The sequence below is a fragment of the Gopherus evgoodei genome, chromosome 3, assembly GCF_007399415.2.
Source record: "Gopherus evgoodei ecotype Sinaloan lineage chromosome 3, rGopEvg1_v1.p, whole genome shotgun sequence".
Classification (NCBI taxonomy): domain Eukaryota; kingdom Metazoa; phylum Chordata; order Testudines; family Testudinidae; genus Gopherus; species Gopherus evgoodei.
Genome location: NC_044324.1, coordinates 153,823,686 through 153,851,396, shown reverse-complemented (window position 1 = coordinate 153,851,396; position 27,711 = coordinate 153,823,686). Strand labels below are relative to the sequence as shown.

The following is a 27,711-nucleotide window of genomic DNA, read 5'->3' as shown; positions in this document are numbered from 1 at the left end:
TTGTTAACAGTCTTCAACTATGTTAAGGGCTTAAGAGAGGATGGTGATCAACTATTCTCCATATCTACTGGAGGTAGGACAAAAACTAATGGGCTTAACCTGCAGCAAGGAAAATTTAGGTTAAAAGGAAAAACTTCAGTGTGAGGCTAGTTAAAGCACTGGAATAAGGCTTCCAGAGGAGGTTATGGAATCTCTATCATCTGAGGTTTTTAAAAACAGGTTAGACAAATCTGTCAGAAAGAGTCTAAATTTACTTGACCCTTCTTCAGTGCAGAGTTGGACTTGATTACTTTTCTAGGTCCCTTCCAGCCTTACATTTCTATGATTTCTTGACAAATCCATGATGGCTATTACTTATCACTCTATTATCCTCTAGGTGTATATAAATGGATAGTTTAATAATTTGTTTTAGTATCTTTCCAGGTATCGAAGTTCGGCTCACTGGTCATAATTCCCTGGGTCCTCTTTGGTCTCCTTTTAAATATAGATATCATATTTGCTCTTCTTCATTTCTCTGGGATTTCACCTGTCCTCCATGAGGTATTGAAGAAAATCACTAATGGTTCTGAGATTGCTTCAGCTAGTTCCTTAAGTACTCTTAGCATACATTGTGTCAGGCCCTGCTGACTGAAATACATCTAACTTTATAAATATTATTTAACCTGTTCTTCTCCTATTCTGATTTGTGTTTCTTTCCCCTTGTTGTTAAGATTAATTGTGTTAAGCCAGGGGAGGGCAAACTTTTTGGCCTGAGGGCCACATCTGGGTATGGAAATTGTATGGCAGGCCATGAATGCTCATGAAATTGGGGGTTGGGGTGTGGGCCCTGGGGTGGGGCCAGAAGTGAGAAGTTCAGGGTATGGGAGGAGGCTCCGGGCTGTGGCAGGGGGTAAGGATGCAGGGGTGGGGGGTGTTGAGAGCTCTGGCTGGGGGTGTGGGCTCTTGGGTGGTGCTGAGGATGAAGGGTTTAGGGTGCAAGAGAGTGCGCTGTGCTGGGACCAAGGGGTTCGGAGGGCGGGATTGAGATCAGAGCTGGGGGCAGGGGGTCGAGGTGCATGTGGTGGTGGGGGGGGAGGATCAGGGGTGCAGGCTCCAGGTGGCACTTACCTCAAGCAGCTCCTGAAAGCAGCGGCAGGTCCTCCCGCTTCGGCTCCTACGCAGAGGGGTGGCCAGGTGGCTCTATGTGCTGCCCCGTCTGCAGCCACCACCTCCTGCAGCTGTGGGGGGCAGTGCTTGGGGTATGGGTAGCATAAGTGTGGAGTCCGCTGGGCAGGCTGCCCCTATACATAGGAGCTGGAGGTGGGACATGCTGCGCAGAAAGCCCCCTTACCCCACTCCCTGGCTGGAGCACCAGAGAAGGGCAAGCCACTGAACCTGCTCCGTGGTGGGAGCTCGAGGGTTGGATTAAAATGTCTGACAGGCCAGAAGCAGCCCGTAATTTGCCCACGCCTATGTTAAGTACTAAGTCACAATTAACTTTTTTAGTAAAGACTGAGGCAAAAGAGGCATTAAACATCTCAGCTCTTGGTGCTGTCCATTATTAGCTCTCCTTTCCTGATAAATAAGGGACCTACACTTTCCTTTGTCTGACCCCTGCTCCTAAGGTATTTATAAAAACTCTTCTTATTGCCTTTTATATCCATGGCTAGATGTAACTCATGTTACGCCTTAGACTTTCTGATTTTATCTCTACATGTTTGTACTAGTCTTTGGTACTCATTCTTAGCAATTTTTCCCATGTTTCCATCTTTTGTAGGATTTCTGTTGGATTTTCAAGTCATAAAAATGTTCCTGATGTGGAACATAAGGGATGTTGTTAGACTACACAGAATAAGAGAAGACCAAGAGTAAATGCAGATACTTTGAACAGACCCATTTAAACAGAGTGGACAAACTGTTCCAAATATTTTATGGTATTACAAGACAGCCAGCTTAAAGCAGTAGTGCAGGGGTAGGCAACCTATGACACGGCACGCTAACTGATTTTCAGAGGCACTCACACTGCCCAGGTCCTGGCCACTGATCTGGGGGGGGGGCTCTGCATTTTAATTTAATTTTAAATGAAGCTTCTTAAATATTTTAAAAACCTTATTTACTTTACATACAACAATAGTTTAGTTATATATTATAGACTTATAGAAAGAGACCTTCTAACAACGTTAAAATGTATTACCGGCATGTGAAACCTTAAATTAGAGTGAATAAATGAAGACTCAGCACACCACTTCTGAAAGATTGCCGACCTCTAATATAAGGAAAGGAAGGAGTAAGAGCAGCAGAATAAAGACACTGGATTTAAAAAAGCAGAGTTTAACAAACTGAGAGAACTAGTAGATCCCATGGGAAGAAAACCTAAGAGGGGAAAAGGAATTTGGGAGAGTTGGCAGTTGTTGAAAAACAATATTTAGGGTACAACAGCAAACTACCCTGATGTTAAGAAAATAGTAAGAGGTCAATATGGCTGAAGGAGCTCTTTAATTATTTGTTTATTTAGAAAATGTTAACAAGTTTACAAATCTTGGCCATCTAAATATCAGACACAATACAACATTCGTTACAACAGTGAGCTTTTGTTTAGAGAAACATTAAATTATTGGATCTCTCTGTTTAACAGGGAGTTACCAAGATGCAGAGTGAGCATCTTTACATCATGCTGACATGTTGTTTATAGTGATTCTGTTAAATTGGGAAAAGTCTCTGATTGCCTACATTTAACAGACCAGGCATGGCTATCAAATGTTAATACTGAAAACACATTAGAACAGGGGTCAGCAACTTTTCAGAAGTGGTGTGCCAAATCTTCATTTATTCACTCTAATTTAAGGTTTCACATGCCGGTAAAACATTTTAATGTTTTTAGAAGGTCTCTTTCTATAAGTCTGTAATATATAACTAAACTATTGTTGTATGTAAAGTAAATAAGACTTTTAAAATGTTTAAGAAGCTTCATTTAAAATTAAATTAAAATACAGAGCCCCTGGACTGGTGGCCATGCCCCTGCCAGTGTGAGTGCCACTGAAAATCAGCTTGCGTGCCGACTTTGGCATCCGTGCCATAGGTTGCCTACCCCTGCCTTAGATGATGAAACCTCTCATTTCACGATCACTTTCACCAAAGCTGCCGTCTATCTTTAGATTTGTAACCAACTCCTCCTTGTTGGTCAGAATCAAGTCTTAAATGGCTGCCTCCCCATTTACTTCCTCCAACTTCTGAAACAAGAAGTTGTTCCCAACACATTCCAAGAACTTACTGTGTTTTCCCATATTACTTTTCCAACAGATATCTAGGTATCTGAAATCCCGCATTACTACCACATCTTGCGTTTTGGCTATTTCTATTATTTGGTCTAGAAATTCCTCATCACCTCTTCTTCCTGATTTGGTTGTCTACAATAGACCCGTACCATGACATCACTCCTGTTTTTTCCACCTTCTGTCTTCATCCAGATACTTTCAACTGGGTTGCATCCCACCTCCTCCTGGACTTCAGAAGAAGTGTATGCATTGTTGATGTATAATGTAACAACTGCTCCTTTTTCCCTGCCTGTCCTTCCAGAACAAGCCCTCTCCCACTATGCCAAGATTCCAGCCATGAGATTTATCCCAGCAATTTTCTGTGATGGCAATTAAGTCATAATTTAGCATGTGTACTGTGGCAGAGCTCTGACCTTGCTCCCGTGGGTCCGGCGCTTTTAGGTGGTTTATGCTTGCCTCAGTGGCTCACTGTGACCCTCCATGTAGCCCTTCCCTCTCTAGGGCCAGAGTTACAGTCTACTGAGCCCTTTTCAACATAGGCCTGCAAGGAGGTTGATGAGCGAACTCCCACACTCTCTGTTGTCCCTGGGAGCTTATTTCAGAACAGTTTAGCCTCCTGTCCCAACAGGGGCCTGACTTCCTCTCCCACGAGATGTTCCTGTAGTGGTGGGTTAGGGGGAACCCGGGCCCGCCCTCTATTCCGGGGTCCGACCCAGGGACCCTAATGGTAGCAGCTGTTGGCAGCCAACCTTGCACTGCCAGAGTTGCTACATTTCCCTAGGCCACTTCCCCACAGCTCTCCTGCTTCTCCCTTCTTCACCCTTATCTTAGGGCTCACTTAACGATGGTTTGAGGGTGTCTTCGGTAACCAGCCCTTCAGCTGCACTTCCTTTCCTCTGGCTCCCTGACTCTCCCCTGCCTGACTGGAGTGAGCCCTTTTTATAGTATCAGCAGGGCCTTAGAGTCAGGTGGTCACAATAACTTAATAGCCTCACCTGACTCTTTGCAGGTTAATTAGAGTCAGGTGTTCTCATTAGCCTGGAGCAGCCCCTGCTCTGACCAGTCAGGAAACAGAAAACTGTTAATCCAGTGGCCAGTATATCTGCCTTCTGCTACTCTGCTGTACTCAACTGGTCTGGGTCTATCACAGTACTTAGACTTCCAGTTCTTCCGTCTACTCCTCAGATGCCTTACATTTGTGTACTGACATGTAAAATGTTGAGCAGATTCCCCCAGTGTTTTCCTTCCTGTTGCTCCTATTGACTCTACTGTAATCTTCCATTTCATCTCCAACTTCCAACCTCCTGTCAAGGTAAATTTTTTTTTTAATACTTACCCGTTGGTTTTTGTTACCTGCCCCCTTTGAACCTAGTTTAAAGCCCTCTGCACTAGATTGATGAGTTGGTGTTCCAAAATGCTCTTCCCCTTCATCAGATGGACGCTATCTCTTCCCAGAAATCCTCCTCCAGGGAAGAGCATCCCATGATCAAGAAAACCAAAGGACTCTTGTTGGCATCATCTGCGTAGCCATGCATTCATCTCCACGATGCATCTGTCCCAGCCTGGGCCCTTTCCCTCAGCTGGCAGGGTGCACAAGACCACCACTTGTGACCCTGACTCCTTCAACCTCACTCCCAGAGACCTATAGTCACTACTGATCTGCTCAGGGTCATACCTGGCAGAATCATTAATGACCACAAATATGGATGAAATCAAAATGTTAACACTAGAGTCCATCTGTCAAAACACACTCTACACTCAAGTTAACTTAATTTTAAAATCATCAGCTTCTGGTTTGTTTACACTTGTATGGATTTAAAGATCTTATAGCTGATGATTATTTTGAAGGCACGCATGCTTTAGAATGTATTCTTCTCTGCATGCATTTTGTGCTCATTTGTCTTCAGATGTTTTATTGAACCAAAATATCACAAATCCAAGCTTTGTTATGTCTCCCCCATTGCCACAAAGAAAGGCATCCTGAAGATGGACTGGCACAAACACTATGGAAGAGGACATTTTCCTCAAGGAAACAACTATAAGCAGTGAGAGGCTATTGTTGGAGTGTTTCTTTCAAGTAGGGAGGGAGGATGGGAGTGGGAGAGGACCATAGACTTTCATATGGGGAAGTTTCCATAAGTTCTGATAAATATCCAAACTTCTAGATGTTTATCCAAACCATAAATCTCCTTAGGCCTTGAATTAGGATACTAATATGAAAACAACTGAAAATTCAGCAAAATGCACACCGAATCTCACTGGCAGATTACAGTTCCCCTTCTACTCCACCCTACCTGGTTTATCTGAAAAATCTTTCAAGGAAAATGTTACAAAACACTGGCAACAATTCTTGGGCACAGCGAATAAAGTGTTATAAAACCACCCACCAGAATGTAAAGCCTTGGTAAAGCCTTAGTTTGAAAACATATATTTCAAGGAAAAACAAAATGATTATTTAGCGGGTAGCTTTGGTGGGGTAAGATGAAAAAAGTGATTTTGAAAATGCCTGCCATTGTACATGACTAGTCAGTTTAGCTGTTAATTCTCAGCCGAGCGCCCAAAAATTCAACAACAAAGAGAAAAAAAATTGTAGAAAAAAATCAGCCTGGGCATCACTGAATCCTGCCCAACGACCTTTAAACAATCCTCCAAGATACAATGAAACAAAACAAAACGTACTGTATTCACCAGTATATTCTGCAACACTACAAAAAGTATAAAACCTGACATGGTGAAACCAATATCAACACAAACATATTTTCACAAAGGGAAGGAACATTTCAAAGAAGCAGAACATGTAATAGAAAAGTATTTTTAAAATTATCCTTAGCCACTTTGTATAATTCACTCTTCAAAATTTAACTGTAGCTCTTTATCTAAAAACTTGGCAGCTGCTTTACACACACAATGTGTTAATCAAGATGTACGTAATTGAAGTATTTATTTAGCTTGGGAAACCTAAGTAAATTTTGGTAATAGAAGTCCAAGATCAAGATATTTTGTGACTGAAGCCAAGTTTTCAAATGTTGATGCCATAATAGGACACCAAAAATCTTGCTTTTGAACACACAAATGATCAAGAAACATGTTCTCTGTATTTGGACTTCAGACAGAAATTCAGTCAGTAATTTATCCATTCATTTATTTCCCCAGCGTATACTGTTTACTGTCTCTCACTTGTTTAGATTTTGAGCTCTGGTTTGCTATTGTCAGTACGTCAATAAATAATACCATTTTACTGAAAGTTGTTGAAATTAAAAACAAGTGTGTACATTAGTTGTAAATATGACTGACTCATGGAATAGAACCAGAGCTTCATTATTCAAAACAAAATGAACAAGAATATATAATTTTTGAAAGTACCTGTAGATTTTCTAATGGAGTCTTTTTCGCAAGTTGGACTTCTTTTTCCATCTGTCCATTTTTCTAGAACAGGCTTTTCCTCTCTATGAATGTCCATATGGAAACTTTCAGAGTTCTTCTCAGTCTCAACTTCTTTGCAGCTTGGCGTACAGTCTCCACTGTCCACATTTTCATTATTATTGATATTGTCCTGCTCAACCTTTTCATGCATTCCCATTGCACTGTCACCACTGGTCAGGACCTCACTCCTGTCACCATCAAGTTGATTTTCATTTTCATCAGATGAAGAAGCCAAATGAATTCCCACATTTCCCACACTGTCACCAGCATGAAGTCTGTCCTTTAAGTCTATCAGTTGATCATTTGTAGGAAATTCTTCGTCATCCATTAGAGCGCCCCTTGCTGAACAGCTTAAACTCTATCAAAACGGTTCTTAGGTCTAAAATATCAAATTAGGAAAAATATTAACAAATATGGAAGAGAGGGTCTTTATGTCTAATTTCAGCCAATATGGAATTAAGCTAGCCAAGGTATGTATTCCTGAAAAATTTTAAGAGGCAGTTAAATACAGCATCACCACTGCCACATCACAACACATATAACAAAATTTCTCTGCATGTTAAGACAATATTAATGTACATTGTCAATACTGGTCTGGAAGACAGGAGGCTATATTGTCGGCCTTTTTACTGGAATCAGTTATATATTTGTATGTATATATGTGTGCTCCACAGTAGTATTCACAATAGTATCAGTAACCAGGAAATAAACACCTTATCTAGATTTTTAAACAAATAAAATGAAACTATTTTTGTTGAAAAAAGAGATGTGGTTCGGCTGAAGTAAAAAAAAAGGTGGGTGAGGAATAAAGAGGTGGGAGACAAACACGAGAACTCCTATTCCGCCAAACACAGTATCACTTCAGATATGCAAAAGAGCACTGTTACAACAGTTAAATATACAGGAAAATTGTTTACTGAATTAAATCATCACATTTTTTTCAAGAGAACATTAAACATTTTCAGCACACAAAGCAGCAGATGGAGCTTTAAGAAACAAACCCCTCCCCCATAACTGAGGTAAATTTTGATTTTTTATACATACACAGTTCCAATGAAAGCTGAAATTAAATTGGTATGTGCAACAAGGCAAAAGCAGACCCCAACAAGAGAAAGTTGTACAGTTCTTACTGAGATAATTCTACATTTGTATTGGCTTTTACAAGCATCGCAGTGCTGATGACCTAAGTTATCAAATCATCATAATGATGCATCACTCCAATATATACACTGTATAAAAATAATCTGAAGTGTTTAAATAATAAACCTAAAAATGCACTGAAAAAACACTACACTTTACAGAACAAGCCTTAAGCAAAATATTTTATCCAGAATTACATAATGGCCCTTAAGAAATCAACATTTCAGATGAAATACAGACTTAATAAAGTCTGCCTGTGATTTTGTTTTGCTTTACTTTTAAGTACTTTTCAGTGGAACAAAAGACTGAACGGCGCCTAAGGAACCCTAGATTTAAAGAGAACACTGATAGGGTCAAATTGCCTGGCACAAGCAGTTGTAAATACTGCCATCGTGTGCCACCAAGACCTCATACACACAGTGAGTACTGAACCTGAAGGAAAGAAGGTAGTTTTCTAACTGTCACCTGCCCTTTAGGCACTCTCAATTTGAGGAGGGAGGGATAAAGGACGGCAAAAAGCAGATGACTATAGGCAGTAGAGGCTACCAACAGGATTATGTTGAAGCACCATATACACCAGGCTAGTAATTCTTAATTTGTAATGAAAGAGGCGCTGGAGCTCAAGCAATTGTGTGTTGTTTTTTTTAAACAATCATAACTGATGCAGTAAGCCCATGCTTTTGTTTGCATGTAACCTTTAAGCTGAACCTCCAAGAAAGCTATTTTGGATGATTAATTTTTTGGAACTGCTCTTTTAAAAATTAGCAAAAGCCTAAATTCCAGATTTATTTTCTTCCTTTTTGTTGTTAATAAAATTTACCTTTTTTAAGAACAGGATTGGATTTTGGATGTCCTAAGAGGTTTGTGCATATGCTGTTTCATTAGCTGGTGGCAACAGCTAATTTTCTTTGTTTTGTCTCTCAGTTCTTCTCCAGAGGAGGAGGTAAAAGGGCTTGAGGGTACTCCACTGGGAGGAATTCACATGGGCTCCTTCCTGGGTCCAAAGGAGTTTTTTGCATTTGGGTGGTGGCAGTGCTTACCAAGCCAAGGTCAGAGAAAAGCCTTAACCTTGGGAGTTTATTACAAGCCTGGAGTGGCAAGTATTAATTTTTAGAATCCTTGCGGGCCCCCATTTGAGCTTAAAGGTTACAAGCAAACAAAAGCATCTGGGGTTAGCACAGAGGAATCCACAAGCCTTAAATATAAACAGAAATAAACCTAATCACGTCTTTCTAAACGTTCCTAATTTATTTACATACTTGGGTTGTTAGAAGTAGTTCTAGATATGATCTGAAGATTTTCATATCTGGCTTCAAACTTTACAGAGCATTCCTGGTGCCCCATCTCTTCAGCCGAGAGAGAACAATCACAGACAAAGGGAAAGTTTTTTCCCCAGTTTTTAAAGTTCTAGCCTTCCCATTGGCTCTTTTGGTCAGGTGCCCACTTTCTTTTCTTTATCTGGGAGACTTTTTAACCCTTTACAGGTAAAGCAAGTAGAGAACAGCTACCAAGAAGGATTTTACAGCTAACTGGCTGGCTGGAGCTACCCTGCCCTTTATTTATCACAGGGGCTATGAACTGCCAAGCCTACAGGTGCGGGACCTCAGCCCTAGCAAGCCCTGGCATAAATCAAGCATTAAGGCTACTCTAATTACACCTGGCCTTCTAGGCCAGTGGTTCTCAAACTTTTTTTTTCCACAGACCACTTGAAAATTGCTGAGGGTCTTGGCGGACCACTTACTGATCTTTCCAAATGCTGTTTGTACCATTAACTGACTTTGATAAAGCGCTTGGGATAAAAGTGCTATATAAAAAAAACCTTAGTAATAATTAACTTTTTTTGTTCTACAACAGGAGTCGGCAACCTTTCAGCCTCCTGGACTGGTGGCCAGGACCCGGGCAGTGTGAGTGCCACTGAAAATCAGCTCACGTGCCACCTTCGGCATGCATGCCATAGATTGCCTACCACTGTTCTACAAATAAAAGCACACAACTCATATTTTCATATAAGTAGTTTTACCTTTCTAACGTGATGGATGTACCCTCTTTTCCTCACCGCAGCAGCTCCCGAGCTGGGGCTGGGAAGGCGGGGATCTCTCCCTGCCACAGCAGCCACAGATCTGCGGCTGGGAAGGAGGGCCGCCTCTCCTCGGCAGCCCACAGCCCTGGAGCTGGGGAAAGTCACCTCTTTCTCTGGTCACCGCAGCCTTGTATATCCCAAATTCCCCCCACCCCCTCTTCTCACCCCACTGCTCCCTCTCACCTACTGCCTATTCCCAAGGCCACCACCTGACCTTCCATGTGCATCTTCTCCAGAGTCCAAGCACCTTATTAGTGGAGCCATGCCTGCGTGGCCCTTCATTCTCTCGTGTGTGGATGCCCAGGTGCACACCTTAGAGGAAACTATCCGTGGACCACCAGTTGAGAACCTCTGTTTTAGGCAATACTGCTCACTTGTGGTTCAAGCATTTTGTCGAACAATTGCCATGAAGTGTGCTAGGGTCATTTCTCGTAGTCTGGGTCTCCTAAGAAAGTGGTTATTTTCCCATACTTCTTAGATATTCATGGGCCACTTTATTCATTGCTTTCCTACAAGTTTTTCAATAGTTTTCAAAAGACTTACCCATATAAAAAGCCTTCCATAGCATTAGGAGATTGTGAAGCTGGGCACATGCCAGGAATGTTATGGTGGCCAGTTGCCAAGGAAACTCAGAAGATACACATTCTAGAAGTTTTACTGAGAAGGTGTATGTAGGGCTGAGAACACACCATCAGTTTTGTCGGTGCAAGTTATTCCTTTGCTTTGGAAAAGAGAATTTTGCTTTTCTTGTAAATTGGTCATCTTTGAAAAAGTGTTGTACATCTGTCAATGCTGGAAGGTTAATGAGTTGTCAGTCAGGCCCACTTGGGTGGAAAGCAGATCTATGGACTTTTTTTTTTTTTGGCATCTAAACTTATAAAAATGTCATTTTTTGCCATACATTTCAAAAGCAAAGGAAAGATCTGAGGGTGAAGGAGGAGCTCAGAGAGTATCACTGTCAAGAAGATGATTCTGTACATCTAGTGGGAAGCACCTTGTTCAAACACATTTAGACCTTAAAAGAGAAATAATGCTGAAATGAGGAGTTAAAACGGGAGAACAAGAAATAAATCAGACCAGAATAAATAGGAAAAGCTACTAAAAACACTAGAGTATAATTGTGATAGGGTGTACTTGGCCTTTCCAGGCACCCTGCTAGAAACAGTAAGATCCTACTACATCCCTCCCCAAGAAAGCAGCAGTGAAGATGGGTCCCCCAGGCCTGCCTAGAAAGGCTACACAGATGCAGCCAAGCAGAGCCCAGCAGTCTTAGCTGCAGGTCTGTTCCTAGCTGGGGCCGGGGAGCAAAGAAGAGCTTCTTTTGGGCAGAGCAAAGCACCCAATGAGCTGTATTTGCTAAACCTGGGAGCGTGAGGATCTGAGAGCTCTAGCTCGAAGATAATGGACAGAGGTGAAGAGGCCACGTGGGAAGAGGACCAGGAACAACCAAGTAAAGGTATGTGGCCACTATTTATAGGATCTCTAGGTTGGGACCCGGGTTCCCCCACTAGCCAGTACTAGAGTGGCCTAAGCCCCGGAAAGGAGACACAGCTAGTTTAAAAGCCCCCAGAAAGGGGCCCCAAGCCAGACCTGAAAGCCCCTGGTGAGAATAAAAAAGCAGTTCTGGTGGGACTCTTTACTAAGTCTTGAGATGGGGATACGGTTCCTTTAGAAGCCCAAGCAGAGGGCTGGGTTTAAAGGAGCCCAAGAGGGACTGAAGAGAAAAGACACCCTTAGGAAGGAGCGGCTGAGCCCAGCTTGAGCCAGGGACTGGAAGACTTTTGTTTGTATATTTTGCACTTGAATACCCCAGAAAGGATTCATATAGACTGCGTGACATGACCAGAGGGCTCAGCCACCGAAGACCTGCCTAAAGAGGTCAACAATCTACAGGGGGAGCCAGGAGAAAAAAAGATTGCAGTACCACATGCAGACAACAAGAGGCATTCATAGAGAGATGAGTGTCCCACATTACAATAATCTTTAGGGATACAAAACTAAAGTTATGTCAATTTATAAATGATAACCATGTCCCTGTTCAAAATAATAGAAGATTTATCTTCAAACTCAATCTCTGTTTTGAGACTGGGATTTACAGGTCTGTTAATTGTTTATAATTATGTATTTTATGTTTGCAATTTTCTTGGGCAAGTGGTAATTTGATTAAATGAACATATAGTATTTTATTGTTTATGTAACACCTGGACATGGAATTACACACTCAAGACTGTAATGCTGATTAATTACAATCTCAGCCATCATTGAGTTCTATTTAGAAATCCTATCTGGCACTCTGTATATCTGCCACTTCTCCTAGAGACGGCTGCATTTCATGCGAGAGGAAAAAAAACCATGCAAAGGCCCATGAGACGCTTCATTAGGTCCAGTAGTGTCCCCCAATACCGCTCAAAGGGAGATCAGAGTAAATTAAACTGTTCCCCTGATTCTGGCAACTGAACTTCAGCAACACAATGCTACACATTTATTAAGTTATAATAATGGTGCTTTGGAAACATTCAAAGATTTTTATCCTTGAACACACAAGTTTTATACTCAAACATTAAAAGCTTGTTAAAAGCTTTTGAAATACTATCAAGTACACAGTTCAAATCAGAGACTATCTCAATTAGTTCTATCCTTCCTGTTAACTGAAAAACTCTTTTTAAAAAGTCTAACCAAAGAAACCCAGTGCACACTGCAATCATTAAGCACAAACAAAAGTCACAGTATTATTCCATGAATATTTTAATATTTAGCTTCTTCCATTTCAAAGGGCTTTACAAATATTAAATAATTCTCATAACAGCATATAAAGCAGGTAAGAACTATTACCCCCTATTCATACATGGGGACACTGAACGTGGCTTGCCCAGGATACAAAAGGATCACTGTAAAAGCGATGGTTAAAATTTAGGAGGTACCTGGGCTCCACTTCTTTGTTTATACCACTAGACTACACCTCTTTCTCTCAAAAAACATATTCCACATGGAAGGAGCAAATTTTCAGGCAGAAAAATTAAATCACCTTCCATTATTTTAATGTCTCGCTACAACAGGAAAACTATACTTTCTTTAAAAAGAGGTACTGATGAATGTCTGCATCCAACATGGACTAACTGTTCTGTTGCTTCACGATTTTAAATTTGTTACTTGTCTCAGTAAATCTGGTCTTTAAAAGCATATGCCTTCACATTGCTCACAAAATGAGTGAACAAACATCCAGAAAAGAATTCCTGCAGCAACAACTTCTTTTAGGGCAGTGTTGGGATTTTAATTTTCAAATAGAAACTTACTGTTTTTTTTTCTTTTAGCTACCAACCCAGCTATGGTTCCAATCCTGCTATTCTCTGCACCCATGTGGAGCTCCGCTGACTTCAGTAAGGCTTGGTGCACGTGCAGCAGTGCACCTAGGTTCTCTGAATTGAGGAATGATGTCTAGCTCTGTCTCTGTTGCACCCGACGAAGTGGGTATTCACCCACGAAAGCTCATGCTCCAAAACGTCTGTTAGTCTATAAGGGGCCAGAGGACTCTTTTCTGCTTTTATAGCTCTGCCTAAAATGTTTAATTATCCATTTTGAATTCATGGTGCTGAAATATTTCTCCAGTAAACAAAAATGAAATTAATTCATTGGTGCAATGAAAAACAGTAATTATGTTATTAGAAAATATGTATTTCACAGTTTGTCACTGAAAATAATAATAGCATATAAACAATAAATAGACAAAATATCGTAGACCTTCTTCCTATACAAAGTTTGCTTGCTTTATCGAATTGAGAAAAACCCCGTACTGAACAGAACTGTGCTGACATCAAGTGGAGATGATAACAAAAGTGCTTTGATTCAAGTTGTCACACAGACTGATGTCTTTGTTAAAAATAAAAAACAGACCTGCTAAATTACAGTTCCAGTCCAATCCAAGGAGTAATGACAAAAGGACAAAATTAGAAAGGAGGAAATTAGATATGTTTTCAAGTTAAAAAAAGAAGCAAACAATATTTATGAATTTCTATACCACTCTTCACTGTGGTATCTTGGCATTATATTTAAAATGGCAGGTTTCAGAGTAGCAGCTGTGTTAGTCTTTATCCGCAAATAGAACAGGAGTACTTGTGGCACCTTAGAGACTAACACATTTATTTGAGCATAAGCTTTTGTGGGCTACAGCCCACTTCTTCGGATGCACAGAACATATATTGCATAGAACATATATTGAGGAGATATATATACACATACAGAGATCATGAAAACATGAGAGCTGTCTTACCAACTCTGAGAGGCCAATTAAGAGAAAATTCTCTCTCTCAGAGCTGGTAAGACAACTCCCACCTTTTCATGCTCTCTGTATGTGTATATATATCTCCTCAAGATATGTTCCATTCTATGCATCCGAAGAAGTGGGCTGTAGCCCACGAAAGCTTATGCTCAAATAAATTTGTTCGTCTCTAAGGTGTCACAAATACGTCTGTTCTATTTAAAATAGATTCATTTCAATTCATGAAGGACCATGCTCTTCACCATCCCTTGTTTTATGATAATTTACTTCAACTGATTTTTTAAAATTGTTTGTTATTGTGTAGTGCTACTGTGGTTTTCTTTTTTTTAATTCTTATTGAATAATTATTACGGTAACTCCTCGCTTAACGTTGTAGTTGTTCCTGAAAAATGTTACTTTAAGCGCAACGATGTTAAGCAAATCCAATTTCCCCATAAGAATTCATGTACATAGGCAAGTTAGGTTCCAGGGCAATTTTTGTCCACCCACCCTCCCACCCACACACACACCCACACACACACACACCCACACTTTTAAACAAACAATGACTATGAAGCTTGGTTGAGGTTGTGAAGTCAGAGGGTGGAAGAGGGTGGGATATTTCCCAGGGAGTGCCTTACTGCTAAATGATGAACTAGCACTCGGCTGAGCCCTCAAGGGTTAACACGTAGTTAATGTAGCCTCACACTCTACAAGGCAGCAGGAACGGAAGAGGGGAGACAGCATTGCCCCTTTAAGTACACTTACCCCACTCTAACTAACTGCAGCAAGGGAGATTTAGGTTGGACATTAGGAAAAAGTTCCTAACTGTCAGGGTAGTTAAACACTGGAACAGACTGCCTAGGGAGGTTGTGGAATCTCCATCTCTGGAGATATTTAAGAGTAGGTTAGATAAATGTCTATCCAGGATGGTCTAGACAGTATTTGGTCCTGCCATGAGGGCAGGGGACTGGACTCAATGACCTCTCGAGCTCCTTTCCAGTCCTAGAGTCTATGAATCTATAAGTACACTACCTTTTTAAGCAGATCAGCAAGTTGAGACAGCAGCTGCTGCCAGCAAGGTTCCTCCATCCTGAGCCCTGTCGTGTTCCCCTCCCCGCCCCCGGTCTGTCAAGAAGGGGTAAAGCAGAGGAGTACAGAAGCAAGGTGAGGGGGACACCCTGACATTAGTACCCTTCTCCCCCCCAATCCTCCCCCACCCGCACACCAAGCAAGAGGCTCCCAGGAGCAGCTCCAAGGCAGAGGGCAGGAGCAGCACATGGCAATGGGGGGAGAGACAGCTGAACTGCCTGGCAATTGATAGACTACTGGGCGGCTGCCGCATAGGGAACCTAGGGGAGTGCGGAGCTGACGGTCTACCCTGGTTCCAAGCCCGGGAACTTAGACAAGATTAAGTGACTTGCCAAAGAACACAACAGATCTCCGGCAGGTCAGGCAACAGAACCCATGTTTTCTTATTTCTACTCTGATGCCCTATCCACTGGACCATGCTGCATCCTGAAGCTTGTTTAGGTCCTTCTGTGCAACAGATATTGTACTGTTGTAATATAACTGGAGATGAGAAAGTATAGATCATTTTGATAGTATCTTCAGAGAAGAATGATGGCATTTTTTTAGCTACCTGAAGATAGGGACAAAAAATGCCCTTTTCTATCACTATTTCATCTAAGAGCAGCCGAGTCCAATAAGACTTAAACTCTACACTACGTGGATGATCAACGCCCACAGTAGAGGATAAAAGAGTTTCAGGCACTTCCTTGAAGTACTGTCCTCTCCCAACTATTATCACCATTTTACCAGGGGTGAACATGAGTCAGCTGTTTTTCATCCAGTGCCTGAGAAAAATAAGTACATAGTGTGACAGAAATGCTTATGACACGCAATAATATTATGAATAGTGCAGGAATCGCTGTATATTATTCTATGTATATCAATATGTAATAATGGTATGAACACTATGTGACCAGGTCAGCATGGCGAAGTTATTCTGTATTTGGTTATAAGACTTTCCAGTATGAATCCATGGTATTCACTTAAACTGGGGCTCTAAGAAGAACAAAAAAGGAAGCCACAGAATGGGTTCCCAGATAAGAACAGTTAAGTGCACACTAGAAAGACAAAGAGGTCCTGCTGTTAGATACAGGATTTGTGAAATTATCTCCCGCCAATAATTTGTAAACCTTGTTTCATAATGCTGGGACCTGCCAGATCAAAGGGCTATAAACAATGTTTTGATTCCAGGGTGCAATGGGGATGGGAGGGAGGCAGTTGCCAGAAGCAGTTCAGGGGACAGGCTGACACAGAAAGAGGCAGATGCTAGAGAGGAGTCTAAAGGAACTGGGCCTTCTCATACGCAGGGCATGGTAAGTGTTAGAGAAAAGCAAGCATTACATTTTTTTTCTTAAATGCTTTTGCTTTAAATAAATTATACTTTGCTTTAAGAAAGCTGTTTGGTTACTAGATACCACTATCATGCCCCTGAAGGTCACAGAACTGCAGGGTCTGAGCCAAAGCCAGACCTGCTGCAGTGATCATGGTTGATATAAAGGGGACTGCAAGTCAGTACCCAGTTTAAGAGTGAGAGAATCATGTGAGTCTGCCCTGATAGAGGTAAAGGCACAAGGCCTAACACCTGAGGAGGTACATGTGCCATTGCAATCTATATGATTTTATAAAAGTATGCTAATGAGTGAATATAAAGTAACTGGAATATGCTTCATGCAAAAGGTCTCTTGTAAGGTATCATTACAAAGCTTATAATCTACTGAGTGTGTTCATCCTATTTCTATAAATGTATCACTCTTATATCTGAGGATATGTCTACACTACAAGATTATACCGATTTTACAGAAACTGGTTTTTTAAAACAGATTGTATAAAGTGCACGCGGCCACACTAAGCACATTAATTCGGCGGTGTGCGTCCATGTACCGAGGTTGGTGTTGATTTCCGGAGCGTTGCACTGTGGGTAGCTATCCCATAGTTCCTGCAGTCTCCCCCGCCCCTTGGAATTCTGGGTTGAGATCCCAGTGCCTGATGGGGCAAAAAACATTGTTGCGGGTGGTTCTGGGTACAGCCTCACCCCTCCCTCCGTGAAAGCAGCAGACAACTGTTTCATGCCCTTTTTCCTGGGTGAACTGTGCAAACGCCAAAGCACAGCAAGCATGGACCCTGTTGAGCTCAAGACAGCAATCATGGACGTTGTAAACACCTTGCACATTATCGTGCAGTCTATGCTGAACCAGGACCTGCAAAACCAGTTGAGGAGGCGGCGGTTACGGCAGCGTGGCGACAAGAGTGATGAGGACATGGACACAGAATTCTCTCAAACCGCAGGACCCTGCGCTTTGGAGATCATGCTGATAATGGGGCAGGTTCTAGCCATTGAACACCGATTTTGGGCCCGGGAAACAAGCACGGACTGGTGGGACCGCATAGTGTTGCAGGTTTGGGACGATTCCCAGTGGCTGCGAAACTTTTGCATGCGTAAGGGCACTTTCATGGAACTTTGTGACTTGCTTTCCCCTGCCCTGAAACGCCAGAATACCAAGATGACAGCAGCCCTCACAGTTAAGAAGCGAGTGGCAATAGTCCTCTGGAAGCTTGCAACGCCAGACAGCTACCGGTCAGTCGGGAATCAATTTGGAGTGGGAAAATCTACTGTGGGGGCTGCTGTGTTGCAAGTAGCCAAAGCAATCATTAAGCTGCTGCTACGAAACGCTGTGACTCTGGGAAACGTGCAGGTTATAGTGGATGGCTTTGCTACAATGGGATTCCCTAACTGAGGTGCGGCGATAGAAGGAACCCATATCCCTGTCTTGGCACTGGAGCACCAGGGTACCCAGTACATAAACCGAAAGGGGTACATTTCAATGGTGCTGCAAGCACTGGTGGATTACAAGGGACGATTCACCAACATCCACGTGGGATGGCCAGGAAGGGTTCATGACACTCGCGTCTTCAGGAACACTACTCTGTTTAAACGGCTGCAGCAAGGGAATTACTTCCCAGACCAGAAAACAACAGTTGGAGATGCTGAAATGCCTGTAGTTATCCTGGGGGACCCAGCCTATCCCTTGATGCCATGGCTCATGAAGCCATACATAGGCAGCCTGGACAGTAGTCAGGAGTTGTTCAACTACAGGCTGAGCAAGTGCAGAATGGTGGTAGAATGTGCATTTGGCCGTTTAAAGGCGCGCTGGCGCACATTACTCACTCGCTCAGACCTCAGCCAAACCAATGTCCCCATTGTTATTGCTGCTTGCTGTGTGCTCCACAATCTCTGAGAGAGTAAGGGGGAGACCTTTATGGTGGGGTGGGAGGCTGAGGCAAATCACTTGGCTGCTGATTATGCGCAGCCAGACACCAGGGCGATTAGAAGAGCACACCAGGAAGCAGTGCGCAAGAGAGAAGCTTTGAAAACGAATTTCTTCATAGCCCAGGGTACGGTGTGACTCCTGTTTGTTTCCCCTTGATGAACCCCACCCCCCTTGATTGACTCATTTCCTGTAAACAACCCACCCTCCCCCTTCAATTACAGCTTGCTTAAGGAAATAAAGTCACTATCATTTAAAAATCATGTATTCTTTATTAATTCATTATAAAAAGAGGGAGAGAACCGACAAGGTAGCCTGGGTGTGGTTTGGGAGGAGGACAGGAGGGAAGGAAAAGGCCACTAAAAAAATTTCAAAATAATGATAGCCTTTTTGCTGGGCTGTCCACGGGGGTGGAGTGGGCGGGCGCATGGAGCCTCCCCCGAAGCTTCTCACATATCTGGGTTAGGAGGATGTGGAATATGGTGAGGGGTGAGGGTGGTTATACAGGGGCTGAAGCGGCACTCTGAGATCCTGCTGCTGTTCCTGAAGCTCCACCAGACGTTGCAGCATGTCAATTTGATCACGCAGCAGCCCCAGAGTTGCATCCCACCACCGCTGATCTTCCTGCGGCCACCTCTCATCTCGACTGTCCCTCCTGTCCCCACGTTCACTATCATCTTTCCTGTAATTTGATACCATGTCCTTCCACTCATTCAGATGAGCTCTTTCATTGCGGGTCACTTCCATGATTTCTGAAAACATTTCATCTCATATCTTTTTTTTCCGCCACCTTATCTGAGATAGCCTTCGGGATGGAGGAGGGAGACTTGAAAAATTTGCAGCTGCCGGAGGGAGGGAAAAAAGGGAGAGAAGTATTTAAAAAGATACATTTTACAGAACAATGCTTATACCCTTTCATGGTGAACAACACTTTTCACCTTACACAGCACATGTGATTTGACTACAAGGTCGCATTTTGCATCTTAATATTGAATGCCTGCGGCTCTGGTGTTAGCGATCTCACAGATGCAGGTCCGGGCAGCAGAATTAGTCTTGCATGAGGCCATGGTAAGCCATTGTCTTCTGTAGCCTTCATATATCCAGCGCCCTCCTTTACCAAATAGCAAGCAAAGCTCGTTCAGTGCTGCTTCTTTCCTGTTAACATTCAGCAGCAGAAACCCACCCCCCATTCAATTATCTGGGATGATCGCTTTACCCCTCCCCCACCGTGTGGCTGGTATTATGGAAGATCACTGCTAAACATCCGCCTCCACCCTTCCCACCACGTCGCTGGTAGCAGGGAAGATCCCTGCTACTCAAACGTGAAAAAGCTCAGCGCCAATCACCCGCCTCCCTTCCCCCTGCTTGGCTACTTGCAAGGAAGGATTTCTTTCAGGCAACAGGCAAACAGCCCAGTAGGAATGGTCATCTCTGTCCCTTTAATTAAATTCCAAAATTTCAGCCAGGTTACCATGAACGGTATCACTCTCCTGAGGATAACACAGCGAGATAAAGAACGGATGTTGCTTCAATGCCAGCAACCGCCGGGACCATACGCAGCTAGGCTTTGTCATGCAATGATACCAGATTACTTGCTACATGCATAGCATGGTCAAGTGTCCTACCATGGAGGACAGAATAAGGCTGCCTTGCCCAGAAACCTTCTGCAAAGGCTTTTAGAGTACCTACAGGGGAGCTTCATGGAGATGTCCCTGAAGGATTTCTGCTCCATCCCCAGACATGTTAACAGACTTTTCCAGTAACTGTACTGGCTGCGAATGCATCCCAAGTCCTCAGGGTAAATTAATCATTAAAAAACATTTGCTTTTAAACCATGTTTTATATTTACAAAAGGTACACTCACCAGAGGTCCCTTCCATGGCTTCATTGTGTGGGATAGTGGCTTGAGAGGGTATTCCATCAGGGTGAGAAGAAGCTCCTGGCTGTTGGAGAGAACGGAGTGCTGTGTGCTCTCTGCAAGCTCGTCCTCCTCTTCCTCCTCCTCATCTTCCCCGTCCGCAGAATCCTCAGCCATGGCTGAGATTACCACCCCCACCTCGGAATCCACGGACAGGGATGGGGTAGTGGTGGCGGACCCCCCGAGAACTGCATGCAGCTCAGTATAGAAGTGGCATGTTTTTGGCCCTGCCCTGGACCTTCCATTTGCTTCTCTGGTTTTCTGGTAGGGTTGTCTGAGCTCCTTAACTTTCACACGGCACTGGACTGAGGCCCTGGTGTGGCCTCTCTGCATCATGGCCTTGGAAATCTTTTCAAATGTTTTTTCATTTCGTCTTTTGGAACGGAGTTCTGTTAGCACAGAATCCTCTCCCCATAGAACGATCAGATCCAGTACCTCCCATGCGGTCCATGCAGTAGCTCTTTTTCGATTCTCAGGAGACTGCTTTGTTACCTCTGCTGATGAGGTCTGCGTGGTAATCTGTGCTGGTGAGCTCTCCACGGTGGCCAAACAGGAAATGAAATGCAAAAGTTCACGGGGCTTTTCCTGTCCACCTGGCCAGTGCATCTGAGTTCAGATGGCTTTCCAGGGCGGTCACAATGGTGCACTGTGGGATACCGCCCAGAGGCCAATACCGTCGAATTACGGCCACACTAATCCTAATCCGACATGGCAATACCCGTTTCAGCGCTACTCCCCTCGTCGGAGAGGAGTACAGAAATTGGTTTTAAGAGCCCTTTATATCGATATAAAGGGCTTCATTGTGCGGATGGGTGCAGGGTTAAATCGGTTTAACTCTGCTAAATTCGGTATAAACGCGTAGTGTAGACCAGGCCTAAAACTAGAAATATGAACTATAACTCTGAGGGCCTACTGTAAGTACGCAAAGTGTGGGCAATTAATGATGGTTTGGAATCTTGATGGCTCCCATCAACCAGGACAATTGGCTGTGGATGGCTCTGTTTGCAGGCAAGCCTTCATGTGAGTCAGGCTGGGAGGAATGAAGGCTTGGGGTCTTACAGTGAGATGTGATGTCAAACAGATAGTTAAGGGTTAATGCCTCTTTTACCTGTAAAGGGTTAAGAAGTTCACCTAGCCTAGCTGACACCTGACCAGAGGAACCAAGAGGGGAACAAGATGTTTCAAAAAGAAGGAGGGAAGTTTCCTTTGTTTAGTCAGTTTCAGTTTCAGACAGAGTGAAAAAGATCAAGGAACCAGCCTCTTATCAGAGTAGTACGTTTTAGAAAGGAATAAATAGGTTTATGTTTATTTCTTTGAAATCTGTCTTGTGCAATTAGAGGAAGAATGAAATTGGGTATCTGGGCATTTTTTTGTGTAACTAAGTTTTGCCCAAGGGAACATCCTCTGTGTTTTCAATCTGTTGTCTGTGGTAGATGGTATGCTAATCTCCCCCAGAGGGTTTTCTTTTACCTTTCTTTTCTTTAATTAAAAGCCTTTTTCTTAATACCTGATTGATTTTTTCCTTGTTTTTAGATCCAAGGGGGTTGGATCTGGATCCACCAGGAGTTGGTGGGAGAAAGGAGGGGGGATGGCTAATTTCTCCTTGTTCTAAGATCCAAGGGATTTGGATCTGTGTTCACCAGGAAATTGGTGAAGTCTCTCTAGGCTACCCAGGGAGGGAAAGGTTTTTGGGGAAAAGAGGGTGTTCCAGACACTGAGAAATCTGGATGTGGCGGCAAGACCAGATCTAAGCTGGTAGTTAAGCTTAGAGCTTCTCACGCAGGTCCCCCACATCTGTACCATAAAGTTCAGAGTGGGGAAGGAACCTTGACATGGTGGTAGCCGTGGGATTTTTAGGAACCAAAAACCAGATTTTTTTTTCCTCTTTTGAGATGCTGGGGAAGCAGTGAAGGAGAGAGACCCTGAAGGCAAACAGATAAGAGATTCTAACAGATGGCTTTCTGTTATAAGGGAAGCTCCAGCTGTGATCACTGGAGGGTCATTAACATTGCCAAGGCAAGTCACAAAAACCTGTTTTACTTGTTTGTTTTTTTTTCTAAAGAGTCACATCACAGTAACCAAAGATTCCAAGCTGTTTCCTGCCCTCCCCCCCAATAGCTAAGGTAGACCAGGGGGAAAATGTCATGCAAAGGAAAAAAAGCCATACAACAGCAGCTAGAATTAGACAAACTCCAGGCTGAGGAGAGCCAAAAGGAACATGACAGACAGATAGACAGGGCTGAGGCTGCCCACAAAAGAACTATGGAGGTGAGACAAAAAGAGAGAGAAAGCATGAACTGGAATTAGCAAGGGCTAAGCAGGAAGTACCAGCCAACCCTGACAACCCTTCTCCAGGTACTGCTTCCCATTCCAGAAAATTCCCCACCTACAAGGCAGGTGATGATACTGAGGCCTTCTTAGAAAATTTTGCAAGAGCCTGCCATGGGTACAGCATCTCTACAGACCAGTACATGATAGAGCTGAGGCCACAGCTCAGTGGACCCTTAGCAGAGTTGGCGGCTGAAATGCCTAAGGAACGCATGAACGATTATAAACTTTTTCAAACCAAGGCCAGAATCAGAATGAGGCTAACACCTGAGCATGCCCGGCGGCGGTTCTGAGCCTTAAGGTGGAAACCAGACGTGTCATTTACCCGACACATCTACCACATTGGAAAAAATTGGGATGCCTGGATATCAGGAGCAAGTGCTGAATCTGTGGAAGCTCTGTCCTTCCTAATGCAAATGGAGCAGTTCTTAGAGGGTGTTCCTGAGGAAACTGAAAGATACATCCTAGACGGGAAGCCCAAAACTGTAACCGAGGCGAGGGAGATTGGAGCTAAATGGGTGGAAGTGGCAGAAAAGAAAACAACTACTAGCAATTGGAGCGAATATCAGAGGAGGCAAACCAAAACCAAACTATTACCAGGGGCAAACCAAGGCCCCACCTACAACCCAAGGAAAGCCCCACACACCTTACTGTCCCACCTCACCAGTCTCCAGCAACCCACGTCGGCCCAGTGACCAGTCAGCTGGGCGATGTTTTAAATGTAATGAACTGGGACATATAAAGGCCCACTGCCCCAAGAACCCCAACCGAGTACAGTTCATTACACCACAATCACACCAAAGATCTCCAGGCCCAGGTGCCTCTCAAATACTCTCGGAGCGAAGAGAAACCTTGAAAGTGGGCAGAAAGAAGGTTATCACATGGAGGGACACTGGGGCACAAGTGTCAGCTATCCACCAATCCTTAGTGGATCCCCAATTCATCAACCCAGAGGCCCAAGTGACAATTCACCCATTCATGTCAAACTCTGTAGACTTGCCTACAACTGAGTTGCCTGTCCAGTACAAGGGCTGGTCAGGAATGTGGACTTCTGCAGTCTATGACAATTATCCCATCCCCATGCTACTGGGAAGACTTGGCCAACCATGTGAAGCTGGCCAAGAGGGTGGGAATGGTCACACGCAGCCAGGCCAAGCAAGCTTCCACCCCTATCCCTGTTCCTGAGCCGCCCACCAGGGCCCTGTCTGTGTTACCAGAGACTCAGACAGAGGTGATGGAACTGGATCTTCTATCCATGAATGCTACAGCCACAGTGAATCCAGTCCCAGAACCGGAACTGGCAAAGCAACCAGCACCAGAATCGTTGCCAGCACTGACTCCAGCGCTTGCAAATCCATCTACAATTCCAACACCAGGGGACATCAGCGGGCCTGAACTGGCAGAAGCAGCAGACAACCCTACCCAAGAGGCTCAGCCAGAGCCTGAAATATCACATGGTGCACCATCGGAGAGCAGTTCACAATCAACAAAAACAACCCCATCACCTACATCGCTTCCAGAGGGACCAAGCCCAAGTCCACAGTCTAAGGAGGAACTGATGTCTCCAGCATCAAGGGAATAGTTCCAGGCTGAGCAGGAAGCAGATGACAGCCTTCAGAAAACTTGGGTGGTGGCACGGAGCACCTCATCACCTCTCAGCTCTTCTAACCGATCCCGGTTTGTTGTAGAACAAGGACTTTTATACAAGGAGACTCTTTCTGGTGGACACCAGGAAGACTGGCGTCCTCAAAGACAGTTGGTAGTTCCAACTAAGTACCGGGTAAAGCTCTTAAGCTTAGCCCATGATCATCCCAGTGGCCATTATGGGATGAACAGAACCAAAGATAGGTTGGGGAAGTCCTTCCACTGGGAGGGAATGGGCAAGGACGTTGCTAATTATGTCCGGTCCTGTGAGGTGTGCCAATGAGTGGGAAAGCCCCAAGACCAGGTCAAAGCCCCTCTCCAGTCCCTCTCCATAATTGAAGTCCCATTTCAGCGAGTAGCTGTGGATATTCTGGGTCCTTTCCCAAAGCAGACCCCCAGAGGAAAGCAGTACATACTGACTTTCATGGATTTTGCTACTCGATGGCTGGAAGCAGTAGCTCTAAGCAACACCAGGGCTAAAAGTGTGTGCCGGGCCTTAGCAGACATTTTTGCCAGGGTAGGTTGACCCTTCGACATCCTTACAGATTCGGGAACTAATTTCCTGGAGAGACAATGAAAAACCTGTGGGAAGCTCATGGGGTGAATCACTTGGTTGCCACTCCTTACCACTATCAAACCAATGGCCTGGTGGAGAGGTTTAATGGAACTTTGGGGGCTATGATGCGTAAATTTGTAAACGAACGCTCCAATGATTGGGACTTAATGTTGCAGCAGTTGCTTTTTGCCTACAGGGCTGTACCACATCCCAGTTTAGGGTTTTCACCATTTGAACTTGTGTATGGCCATGAGGTTAAAGGGCCATTACAGTTGGTGAAGCAGCAATGGGAGGGGTTTATGCCTTCTCCAGGAATTAACTTTCCAGACTTTGTAAGCAACCTACAAAGCACCCTCCAACACTCTTTAGCCCTTGCTAAAGAAAACCTAAAGGATGCTCAGGAAGAGCAAAAGGCCTGGTATGATAAACATACCAGAGAGCGTTCCTTCAAAGTAGGAGACCAGGTTATGGTCTTGAAGGCGCTACAGAACCATAAGATGGAAGCGTCATGGGAAGGGCCATTCACGGTTCAAGAGCGCCTGGGAGCTGTTAACTATCTCATAGCATTCCCCACCTCAACCCTAAAGCCTAAAGTGTACCATGTTAATTCTCTAAAGCCCTTTTATTCCAGATAATTAAAGGTTTGTCAATTTACAGCCCAGGGAGGAGATGACGCTGAGTAGCCTGAAGATGTCTACTACGAAGGAAAAAAGTGATGGTGGCGTGAAAGAGGTGAACCTCTCCACAACCCTGGGACATCTGCAGTGGCAACAGATCAAGGAGCTGTGCACTGGCTTTGCACCAGTGTTCTCAGCCACCCCAGGATGGACTGAACGGGCATACCACTCCATTGACACAGGTAATGCTAACCCAATTAGAACCCCACCCTACTGGGTGTCTCCTCATGCCCAAGCTGCTATAGAATGGGAGATCCAAAACATGCTGCAGGTGGGTATAATCTGCCCCTCTAACAGTGCATGGGAATCTCCAGCGGTTCTAGTTCCTAAACCAGATAGGGAAATACACTTTTGCATGGACTACTGTAAGCTAAATGCTGTAACTTGTCTCAATAACTATCCAATGCCACGCACCGATGAGTTATTGGAGAAATTGGGACGTGCCCAGTTCATCTCTACATTAGACTTAACTAAGGGGTACTGGCAAGTATCACTAGATGAACCCGCCAAGGAAAGGTCAGCCTTCACCACCCATGCAGGGGTGTATGAATTTCATTTGCTTCCTTCTGGGCCGCGAAATGCACCCACCACCTTCCAAAGACTTGTAAATGGTCTCCTAGAAGGATTGGGAGAATCTGCATGAGAAGCTCTAAGCTTAATTACTAGCTTAGATCTGGTCTTGCTGCCACCATCCAGATTTCTCAGTGTCTGGAACACCCTCTTTACCCCCAAAACCTTCCCCTCCCTGGGTAGCCTTGAGAGACTTCACCAATTTCTTGGTGAACACAGATCCAAATCCCTTGGATCTTAGAACAAGGAGAAATTAGCCATCCCCCCTCCTTTCTCTCACCAACTCCTGGTGGATCCAGATCCAACCCCCTTGGATCTAAAAACAAGGAAAAAATCAATCAGGTATTAAGAAAAAGGCTTTTAATTAAAGAAAAGAAAGGTAAAAGAAAACCCTCTGGGGGAGATTAGCATACCATCTACTCTCACAGACAACAGATTGAAAACACAGAGGATGTTCCCTTGGGCAAAACTTAGTTACACAAAAAAATGCCCAAATATCCAATTTCATTCTTCCTCTAATTGCACAAGACAGGTTACAAAGAAATAAACATAAACCTATTTATTCCTTTCTAAAACTTACTACTCTGATAAGAGGCTGGTTCCTTGGTCTTTTTCACTCCGTCTGAAACTGAAACTGACTAAACAAAGGAAACTTCCCTCCTTCCTTTTGAAACATCTTGTTCCCCTCTTGGTTCCTCTGGTCAGGTGTCAGCTAGGCTAGGTGAACTTCTTAACCCTTTACAGGTAAAAGAGGCATTAACCCTTAACTATCTGTTTATGACATGTGATCATGTCACCTGAACTGAAATCCATCTTTAACCTAGTGCTTTTCCATTGAGAAGGTGGGGGGTGGGAATCCAGAGAGATAAAGGATTCCTATCTTATGCAAAAGATATATAAAAGGCTGGAACAGAAAAGAAAGGAGCTGTCATGAAGAATCTTCTAGCTATCACCTGAGCTGGAACAAGAGCTAGACCAGGGAAAAGAATGTGCCCAGGCCTGGAAGGTGTCCAGTCTGAGGAAAAAACTTACTGAAGCCCTTTTAAGGGTGAGATTATCTGTATTCAGTTTGATTAGACATAGGTTTGCATATTTTATTTTATTTTGCTTGGTAACTCACTTTGTTGTCTATTACTACTTGGAACCATTTAAATCCTACTTTCTGTATTTAATAAAATCACTTAACTTATTAATTAACCCAGGGTATGTGTTAGTACCTTGAGGGGCAAATAGCTGTGCATATCTCTATCAGTGCTATAAAGGGCAAACAATTTATTAGTTTACCCTGTATAAGCTTTATACAGGGTAAAACAGATTTATTTGGGTTTAGACCCCATTGGGAATTGGGCATCTGAGTGTTAAAGACAAGAACACTTCTGTAAGATGCTTTCATGTAAGCATACATCTGTTAGGGGATGTGATTCAGACCTGGGTCTGGGTTTGCAGCAGCTAGCGAGTCTGGCTCAAACCAGGCAGGGCACTGAAGTCCTAAGCTGACAGGGCAGGAAAGCAGGGGCAGAAGTAGTCTT

At 43.7% G+C, this 27,711-nt stretch overlaps 1 protein-coding gene across 2 annotated transcripts in view; it reads right to left on the bottom strand.

The window, feature by feature from the left end:
- Window positions 1–27,711, bottom strand: part of CNST (consortin, connexin sorting protein) — a 119,121-nt gene that overhangs the window by 75,492 nt on the left and 15,918 nt on the right. For both annotated transcript variants that reach the window (XM_030557040.1, XM_030557041.1), the window contains exon 4: window positions 6,618–7,056. In XM_030557040.1, coding sequence (XP_030412900.1) covers window positions 6,618–7,005 — 388 coding nt within the window. In that variant the 5' untranslated portion in view covers window positions 7,006–7,056. The remainder of the gene's footprint in view (window positions 1–6,617; window positions 7,057–27,711) is intronic.